At 47.5% G+C, this 10197-nt stretch overlaps 1 protein-coding gene across 3 annotated transcripts in view; it reads left to right on the forward strand.

Annotated features, from left to right (window-relative positions):
• GBF1 (golgi brefeldin A resistant guanine nucleotide exchange factor 1) overlaps positions 1 to 10197 on the forward strand; it is a 123297-nt gene that overhangs the window by 95463 nt on the left and 17637 nt on the right. For 2 of the 3 annotated variants that reach the window (XM_007470398.1, XM_007470397.1), the window contains 8 exons: positions 1765 to 1883; positions 2411 to 2519; positions 3033 to 3093; positions 4555 to 4609; positions 8326 to 8473; positions 8810 to 9033; positions 9560 to 9725; positions 10149 to 10197. The exon at positions 10149 to 10197 is cut by the window's right edge and continues 14 nt beyond it. In XM_007470398.1, coding sequence (XP_007470460.1) covers positions 1765 to 1883; positions 2411 to 2519; positions 3033 to 3093; positions 4555 to 4609; positions 8326 to 8473; positions 8810 to 9033; positions 9560 to 9725; positions 10149 to 10197 — 931 coding nt within the window. Of the gene's footprint in view, positions 1 to 1764; positions 1884 to 2410; positions 2520 to 3032; positions 3094 to 4554; positions 4610 to 8325; positions 8474 to 8809; positions 9034 to 9556; positions 9726 to 10148 lie in introns of all 3 variants that reach the window. The other variant, XM_007470396.1, reaches the window with a different exon arrangement.

Consider the following 10197-nt stretch of genomic DNA (forward strand, 5'->3'; position numbering starts at 1 on the left):
GACCCTTGTAAGCTTTGATGGAGGTCACTTTGGCTACTCCTTGTAGATATTTATTTATTATAAATTTATTTATTTTATTTGTTTATTTTTGGCTACATTGGGTCTTCGTTGCCGCACGCGGGCTTTCCCTAGTTGCGGCGAGCGGAGGCTACTGTTTGTTGCGGTGCGTGGGCTTCTTCTTGTGGTGGCTTCTCTTGTTGCAGAACACGGGCTCCAGGTGCATGGGCTTCAGTAGTTGTGGCATGCAGGCTCAATAGTTGTGGCTCACGGGCTCTAGAGTGCAGGCTCAGTAGTTGTGGCACACAGGCTTAGTTGCTCCACAGCATGTGGGATCTTCCCGGACCAGGGATCAAATCTGTGTCCCCTGCATTGGCAGGCGGAGTCTTAAACACTGCACCACCAGGGAAGTCCTCCTTGTGGATATTTAAAGTCATGAATGGGAGCAGAGTTTCCTCCTTGGCAGCATTTGTGTTAGCTTGCAGCATGGTGCTGATTGTCAGGGCTAGCTTCTCCCCTCTTACAGCTGAAAGTCTCCCTCCCACCTATTCCCCAGTTAGCCAACCTTCAGTCCTGTTTAGTTTGTCCCTTATCTCTCCTTAATCTTTAGTTAAGCTAGTTACAGGATTCTTGTCCATGACATACTGTTTTAAATAAGAATGAAACCAAAGCAGGAAGAGTTCTCTGATTTGCTGTAATGGGCACCCAAATATGAGTATTGGCAGCAGTGACTGTCCATTTCTTCCCCATACTCTCCTACCTCAGTTGCACCTGAACACAACATTCCAAAAGCAATCAGAGGGAGATGTGTTGAAAGAGAACATCTGAAAAGAGAAAGGCTGCAACCTTGGCATTCAAAGCTCTGGCCCTACTCGGCTGTTGCTCTGGGCCAAAACCTCAAATTTCCAGGCCCTTCCTCTATGAAATGAGTAGCTTTACCCCAGTGATTTCCAAAGTGTGGTCCCCTGACCAGCAGCATTAACTTTACCTGGAATCTTGTTAGAAATGCAAATTCTCAGGCCCCACGCTAGACCTACTAAATCAAAAATTCTGGGAGTGGGACCAGCAATTTCCTTTTTTTTTTTTCTTTCTACAAATTTATTATTTATTTTACTTATTCACTCTTGGCTGCGTTGGGTCTTCATTGCTGCATGCAGGCTTTTTCTAGTTGCAGTGAGCGGGGGCCACTCTTCATTGCGGTGCGCATGTTTCTCATTGAGGTGCGCGTGCTTCTCATCACAGTGGCTTCTCTTGTTGAGGAGCATGGGCTCTAGGCCCGTGGGCTTCAGTAGTTGTGGTACGTGGGCTCAGTAGTTGTGGCTCATGGGCTCTAGAGCGCAGGCTCAGTAGTTGTGGCACATGGGCTTAGTTGCTCCACAGCATGTGGGATCTTCCCGGACCGGGGCACGAACCCGTGTCCCCTGCATCGGCAGGCGGACTCTCAACCACTGCGCCACCAGGGAAGCCCGGCAGGTGGACTCTTAACCACTGCGCCACCGGGGAAGTCCCAGCAATTTCTATCTTTAACAGGCCCTCCAAGTGATTCTGATATATGTTTAAGTTTGAGAACCACTTTTACACAGTGGAGTTTGTGCTGCGATGCTTATTAAAGCCAGTTATGGGCAAAAATTCTCAGGTAGCTCAGGAAGCCATGGGTTAGGGAATTGGGAGAGGAGAAAACCAAAAGTCTCTCAGAACAGTCTCTAGACAGGATGTCTTGACTCTTCTGTCTCTCCTCTACACATCTTTTCTTTTTTGTTGGAGCAGATCCCACCCATGAGGGCACGGCAGAGGGCATAGAGAACATGGCAGATGCTGTCACCCATGCCCGTTTTGTGGGCACAGATCCTGCCAGCGATGAGGTTGTCCTGATGAAAATCCTTCAGGTAAATGGAGGGGAAGAGCAATTAGGCTAATGGCCAGGAGCTGGTGCCTCTGGCTCTACCTACCGGAGCCTGATGGCAGCTTGAAGCTATGTTTTGACTCCACTGGGGCTTAGAGAGCTACTTTGTTTCCAAACAAGCAGCTTCAGTACCCAAAGTAAAAGCTTTTTCTAAGGAAAATAATTAAAAGCCTTAAATGAATTGATATCAAATACCAGAACCCTTAATAGGCTTGTACCTCTGGCAGACTGTATCTGTGCCATCCATCCGTTGGGCTTGTGGGCTAGGGCTGGAATGAGTGCTGAACTATGTTGGGGTCATGCAGAGTAAAGACACAGTTCCTAAGACAAGCTCCTGGGAGACCCCCCACCAAACTGAAGCAAGGTCAGCTCTTGCTAACCTCTTTCTCACCCCTGAGTGCTTCCATAGGAGACTTAGAGAAACAGGAGGCAGCTTCTCTCCCCTCATGTACACCCTTCTTCACCCAGCCTGCCATGTTTATCATGGTCTCTCCTTTTTCTTCCTGGTAGGTACTGCGGACTCTGTTGCTGACCCCAGTAGGTGCCCACCTAACCAATGAATCTGTGTGTGAGATTATGCAGTCTTGCTTCCGGATCTGCTTTGAAATGAGGCTCAGTGGTAGGTGCTTGAATACTGGGCCCTTCACCATTCCTGGGGCCAGTATCTGTGAGTATGAATACAGGATGCTGTCTCTCAGTCCCAGAGAGATGGAAAACTCATGACTTCTCCATCACCTACCTTGTGGAGCCATAGGGATCTAGGAGTCTCTGTACTTGACAATTTGTTGTGCAGCTAGAACAGAGACCTTAGCTTTTTGTGCCAGGCCAGGAATTGGGCTGGATCCCAGAATGACTCAGCCCAGAACCAAATCTCCCTCCCTTGAGGTTTCTGGGATTGACACCAGCCTGCAACCCCTGAGAACACATCATTGCTCCCCCTTTTTATCCTGACTCAGTAGTGCCATCTAGTGGGCCAGTGATGTTCTGGCTGCCAGGCTGAGCTGGAGCTGGTTTTAATAAGTTTGGTATAATCCTTAGTAAACAAGGTTTGGAGGGGAGTCTGCTCTGAGAAGCCTCCTGATAATAGCACGGCAAGTAATGACACCTGTGTTATTTGTTTTTGCCTGTGCAGAGTTATTGAGAAAATCCGCAGAGCACACTCTCGTAGACATGGTGCAGCTGCTCTTCACAAGGTAAACCTGCTGCTGTTTGCTTCAGCCCGGCTGCCCAGGCCTCTTGAGCCTGCTTGCTTCCACACAGCCACTTCAGGGACATGGCCAACCCCACAGCCACATCAGAGGCCACTGAGATTATGGATGGGCGTGGTTCTCTAGGACCAGGGTTACCAAGCAAGGGAGAAAGAGGAGGGAGCTGGCTTGGCCTCAGGGGGAAGCAGAGGGTTATTTGATCTAGGCTGACAGAACTTCTGCTTCCCAAACTTGTGTCTGTTTCTGTGCAGGTAGCAGCTGGGAAAGGGAACCCAGAGAGGAAGCCAAACTCAAGGGAGCCTGGAACAGGTTGCTGAGCTCCCAGAGCTCAGCCCGATTTCTGTAAGGAAGGACCAAGTCTAGAGTGACCAACAATCCTGGTTTGCCCAACTGTCCCAATTTTAGCAGTGAAAGTCCCTCATCCCCACAAACCAAAACAGTTGTTACCTCGTCAAGACCCTCAAATTAGGGCCTAGGAGACCTTTTCATACTATGCCTAACACCCTGTTTTCTGTACTTCCTTTCAGTAGACTAACTTTGAGAAGAGCTGAGGCGAGGGCTTTACAGCTTCCCCTAGGGGATATTGATAATGGAAGAGGTTATGCATGTGTTTGGGCAAGGGTTTATATGAGAAATCAGTATACTGTGAACCTAAGATTGCTTTTAAAAATAGTCTTTTAGGAGGGCTTCCCTGGTGGCGCAGTGGTTGAGAGTCCCACTGCCCATGCAGGGGACGCGGGTTCGTGCCTCGGTCTGGGAAGATCCCACATGCCGCAGAGCGGCTGGGCCCGTGAACCATGGCCGCTGAGCCTGCGCGTCTGGAACCTGTGCTCCGCAACAGGAGAGGCGACAGCAGTGAGAGGCCCGCGTACCGCAAAAAAAAAAAAGTCTATTAGGGACTTCCCTGGCGGTCCAATGATTAACACTCTGTGCTGCCAGTGCAGGGGGCATGGGTAATAATCCTTATTATCTACAGACTAGATCTGCCTCTGGACCCTACTGCAAATTGTTTCTTACTTCTCAGGTTCAAATTTACTAATTTCAAAACTTCCACCTGCCTTTTACTTCTCACCCTATGCCCAGTCTCCTGGGGTTTTGATAGACTGCCCTCTCCCCATATCATGGCTTTCAGCAATACTTGCTTAGTGAATACAAGCAGAAAGGAGTCAGTTTAAAGATGAAAAGAGCCTCCACACTCCAAGGGTACTTAGTCACCTTTCCCTCATGACAACCTTCTTTTTTAGAAAGTATCTGTGTCACAGGTCCCTCAATTTCTGTGGCTCTTCAATGAAGCTCCAAAAAGGGTGAAATTAGCCTGATTCTTTTCCTAGCTTTTCCTAAGAGATAGCATGCTCTGGCCCAGAGCATCTTTGGGCTGTGGCTGGCATGGAGGGGAAGATTTGTTATTATCCTTAATTACAGTCCATGGGATTTTCTATCTTACAGGTTACCTCAGTTTAAAGAAGAACCCAAGAACTATATGGGGACCAACATGAAGAAGGTATGACCTGCTATCCCTCATCCAAACCTCGATCTCCCAAATTCTGTACTATAGAGATTTTCCTGGATACCCTTGCTTAGCAAAAACATACTTTCGCCTAGACAGGTTTGCTTGGAATCTAGAAATAGCTATCGCTCCTTTACCGAGGAATTTATTCTTTCCCAGGTACCTGTCCTTCCCCAACCTTTCCTTTCCAACCTATATTTGTTGATCCACCATGTAAGCTAGTGAGCCAGTCCTTCATGGAAACTGGGTAAGGCCCATCAGGCTGGGCTGAAAATGTATGTTGATAAAGGTGAAAATCCTGCCATCCCCTCAGGGCCCAGTCTTACCAGCAGGTAGGAGGCCTAGAGAGGCTATACCTCAAATCCCATCCTAATACTGCATTAGACTGGGCTCATGCTTGGGCTAGCCTCTGTTGACAAGATAAATCAAATCTGACTCCAGATCAGAAGGTTCTCAAACTGCTAGGAGAAGAAGGGTGTTCAGAAGAACGGCCTCTTTCTATCTTGAAGTGAAGCCCTGGACTTCACAGGCCTCTGATGAGGATTCTGCTTGCAGCCCTAAGAGGTTCTGCCCTTAGAGATGACCTTTGGCTGTTTGGTGCATGCACATAACCTTCCCCTTTCCCCTGCCATCCATCCCCGTTCCTGCCCTGTGCCCTGTTGGTGTGTGTTTGAGTTTATTTCACTCTGCTTAAATCGTTCGTTTGCCTGTCTTTCACAGATTTCTCCATGTCTCCTCAACAAACTGGAGCTAAGTAGTGGGGAGCAGACCAAAGCCCTGAACCAGTTAGAGAGGGTACTACTCTTTAAGAACCTCAAGGTCTCTCTCCCTCTCCCTCTCCCTCTCCTTACCCCCTTTTCATTTATTTATTTAAATGTGTATTTTTTATATGTAACATCTGGGTCCCATATCCACTGTGTAGAGCACAATTTACCCCTCCCTAGTAACACAGCACGGCTTTGGAAGAGCTGCATGTGTTTGTAACTTTGCAGTGTTGGGAATTTTCGTGGGGCATCTGGCTGCCTGAAGGCAGAAGGAAGCCTTGAACTGATAATACGTTATGTAGTAAGCCTAGAAAGAGAGCCTGGGTCCTGCTGACGTCTTGTGGGGGGGCTTAATATCTACCATTTCTAGGGGAACTATGAGGAACTGTCAAACAAGACCCTCCCCTTTTCTGCCTTCTCCCTGTCTCAGAGCTGGCATTAGAAAGCTTAAGCACAGTCCTTGATTCTAGCTGGATGCCTGAATTTGGTTTTGAGGGAAAGGGTAGTCTGTCTAGTTGGGGTCATTTTTTTCTTGGTTACCATTAAAGGTGTCATTCTAAGGTTTAGGACTCTAGATGGATGAAAAGGAGCCAGGTCCCAGGTTAGCCCAGGGCACTGGCAATACTTTGGGATCTGCAAAGGTGACCTCTGTCCTTTAGAAGTAAGGGAACTTAGAACGGAGGTGCAAGCTAAAGATTACCCTAATCCCCATATCCTTGCTTTAGGAAGAAGAGGGAGAGGAGGAGGTATGGGCTATCTAAGCTCTCATAACAGTGTGCATGCTAGAGGTGTGGCTGTGGACATCCAGGTCATTGAAGATAAAAAGAACTGTGTGTGTGTGTGCACTAGACAGTCCATAGGCCTGTGTTTTCTTTGCATGCCTTGTCTCAAGTTTCATTTGTGTGCTTGCATAGTCTCAAGTTGCAGCTCTCTTCAGTGGCTACCCACCATTTTGCCATGATTATTAACCTAGGACCTGCCCTTTCTTTATAAAGCTTATATTGTCCTTTGGAAATAAAAAGTTACACGGATAAGGTGATGTAGACTTTCATGAACTGCTCACCCCCTCCCCCGCCCACCTTAGGATCTTAGAACAGGGAGCACAGCTATACTTTTAAAGGACTGAGACACTTGTAAGAACTGGCAGCCTCTCAACTCCTGTTCCATCCAGGAGGCAGAGAGCATTCATTGAAATGATCAGGTTAGAGCTACCTCTGCAGAGGATAGAGAAGGAAACAGGAAGGACTGATCCTAGTGTGGGATGGAATCTCAATGACTGGGCTTCTCCATGGAAGTAGGACTACCTGGAATTCCTGATATTGGGGAGCCACCTGGAGAGAAAAGATATTTCACACAAGTCAATCCAGATGTGAGTGCCATTTGGAGCTCAGTGACAGTTTCCAGTTTAAACCAGGAGGTTCCTCTTTTCCCACATTGATCACTTGGACTTCTGGCCTATCTGCATGTTTAACTGACTCTTACCCCCAGAACTTTCTTTTGGGCTTCAGTGGTTTCTGGAGGGAGCATCCTGGTTCCTGTTTAACCACAGTGCTCAGAGCACTTGAAGCTCTATTCTAGGCATATGACTGCTGGCATTTTGGAGATGCAGGGACAAAAAGTGTAAATCCAATGTGAGGCTGTTGCTATGTTACTAAGAGCTGGAGGTGGGGCTCAGCTGTTGGGCCTGTCTCCTTTATGGGTGGAGATATGAGTATGGAAGGAAGAATTATGTGGTTTCTAAGCAAAGGATCAAAGGTTGTCCAGGTTCTGGAGGGCTTGGGGGAGAAAGGGGGGGCTTATCCTTCAAATAGCAGAAGGAATTGAATAGGCCAAGGATAATATGGGTATTTTCAGCTTTTAGAAAGAGGCAGGGAGAAAAATTGTTTCTTCTCTCTTTTAGAGTCATTCTAATGGTTCCTAGAAGAGAATTGCTGTTGCCCATTCCAGGAATGGTCTGTCAATCTAGGACTAGTTTGATGTAACTGTAGAAGGGCTGGATGCAAACTGTAATTGAGAAGGCATCAGGATTAAGAAAATGAAATGGGCTTAAACAAAGTAGCTGTGAACTTAGGGTGGAGAAAATGCATGAAAACTTATACCCTAAGGTAGTCAATAGGTGATAAAGATTTTCCTTTGTGACTAAAAGGAAGCTATAGGAGAGAGAAATGCAACAAGAGGAAGGGAAATGGAATAGAGCAAGAGTCCAAGAAATCAGTAGCCTTACCATCTGAAAGCATAAAGTTGCTTCTAGAAAGACCAGCAGTGAGAAGGACAGGAGGTCTCATTTATATACCAAAGTTGGGAGCAGCAGAGAGCAGAGCAGCAGCATGACATGATCTTTCATCCTTAACTCCACAAATCAACTGGGATTCCACTCCTTCCTTAATTCCAAGGAATGAACCTTTGACCAATTTGATGTAGACCTTCCACAGTAAGGGATATGGTTAGGATCTAGGCCCAGTTCATGAAGTAATAGGAAAGCTAAGAGTTTGGTTGGGAAGGAGTAGACTCTCACGGTTGGATAAGAACTAGGAGTTCAACTACCTGCTACTATGCAGGTAGTTGAGGAGGAAGGCCCAGGGATCCAGGGCCTGAAGATCTGCAGCTTTGGGCAAAGGACCCCCTGCCCTTACGCTTTCAGGACTGAGGATTGCCACCCAGTATTCAGGGAAGCAGAGTGATGTATGAGGGCTGGCCTTATCAATGACCAGCCTAAAACCAGAATGTCACCTTCCACTTGGAGGCTCTCAGGCTGATCTTTAAAGTGGCAAGAGTAGAAGGCAAGTTAGAGGAGTAGGAATGTGCTCTGATGGTCTAGATTCTTACTGTGGCACAGATGTGGGGTATAGACTATTTTCTAGGGACCAGTAAGACTAAAAGAAGGGAGATTTCTAGGGATACAATCTTAATTTGAATACCAGTGCTAATGAGGTGTGATATTTCCAGCTGAAAATGAGAGCAGGAGGCATGAGTGATTCATCTAAGTGGAAGAAACAGAAGAGATCTCCCCGACCCCCCCGCCATATGACCAAAGTCACACCAGGTTCAGAGCTGCCCACCCCCAGTGGAACCACCTTATCCTCTAACCTCACTGGTGAGTACCCTGAGCTGCTGCTTCTGATTAGAATAGATAGAAGAAAAGTTCCTTCCTCTCTCAGGAATTTTGACACTGAAGACCAACTAATTGAGGGGCTGCGGTCTTTCTACTGAGAGCAAAAAGGGAAAACTCCAGGTCAGATCAAACTGTGGCCATTTAGCAATTTGCAGTGACTTAAGGTTGTTCTCCTTCCAGTGGGACTCTGACTACTTTAGAGACCAAGCATATGCAGAAATTAATATGCAGTCTAGGAAAAACAAACAAATGGTACCATGAAAGGTATGTGTTTCCCAGAGTCTCTTTTCTTCAAGCCTCACTCACTTTGCTTGGCAGGTGGCATGCCCTTCATAGATGTACCCACTCCCATCTCCTCTGCAAGTTCAGATGCTGCCTCAGCAGTGGTCAGCCCCTCTGCAGACAGTGGCCTGGAGTTCTCCTCCCAGACCACCTCCAAAGAGGACCTCACTGACCTGGAGCAACCTGGCTCTCCAGGGTACAGCACAGTTGCAGAGCCTGGCAGCAGTGAGCTAGGGGTTCCTGAGCAACCTGACCCCCAGGTACGGCTTTGATTTCTAAAGACCCCTGTCTAGTCTTCTACTGTGGAATTGGCTAGATCCTTTGGCTCTTTATCCAGGCCTTGGCTCAAAAGAAGGTTGGGGCAGGGGGTTCTTCCCTGTTTGCTAGAATTAGCTGTGCTACCTAGAAAAACCACAGCATTACTCACTGTGAGAGGTAGCTCACAGGATTTTCAGGCTGTGCATACATGCAGTACTTGGCAAAGATGAGGATGCTGGCCATGGCTTTTTCTGGAAGTTAATGATCTAAATCCAAGCTCCTGAGGGCCTTTGTTGCCTCTGGGGTTCTAGTCACTGTAGGTCACTGATGCCTCAGGTGATGTTTTCTGAGTCCTTCATCATACTCCTTCCCTGAACCATCTTGCATTGATTCACAGCCCACTGAGCTGGCCCTACATCTGCAGTCCATTAGAAACACTTGGAGGACAGATACTTAGGAGAAATAAGTTCCCAATTGGCTCTTGCCTCATCTCTTTTCCTGTATCCTCCCCACTACTGGTCATAGCAGGAAGGGGCCCATGTGGAAAAGGCCCAATCAACATCCGTGGAATCCATCCCTGAAGTATTAGAGGAGTGCACATCTCCTGCTGACCACTCTGACTCTGCTTCTGTCCATGACATGGATTACGTCAACCCCCGGGGTGTGCGCTTTACACAGTCCTCTCAGAAAGAAGGTGAGTACTCTCAGGCAGGCTCTTCCCCCATCCTACCCACTAAGCTGTCTGAGCCTAAACCATCTTAGCCCCAAGGTGTCTGCTGGTCCAAGTCCTACGCCATTTTCTAGTCAGGAAATGGAATCAAGCAAGAGGATTATTGGATGGAGCCCTTCCCTAACTTACACAGAGAGGGAGTTTGGTGGACAGTAGGAGGTGAGAGGGAAGAATAGAAAGCTTGGGACTTTTAACAGGAAGGTGGGATCATCAATTCTGATTCCCTTCAATAAGTGAGACTAGTCTCCTTACTGCCCCAGAAAAAAACATTTTTTTCCTGAAGAGAATCACTTATCTGAAATTGCCTGTATAATGCAGAGCAGGCTAGGCCAAGTGATCGAGCCAGTTGTTTCTTAGCAGTCCCACTTCCCTCCTGGCCTTTCCCAGGCACAGCTTTGGTCCCCTATGGTCTTCCTTGCATCCGTGAGCTCTTCCG

The sequence above is a fragment of the Lipotes vexillifer genome, unplaced genomic scaffold (genome assembly GCF_000442215.2).
Source record: "Lipotes vexillifer unplaced genomic scaffold, Lipotes_vexillifer_v1.1 scaffold916, whole genome shotgun sequence".
NCBI lineage: Eukaryota > Metazoa > Chordata > Mammalia > Artiodactyla > Lipotidae > Lipotes > Lipotes vexillifer.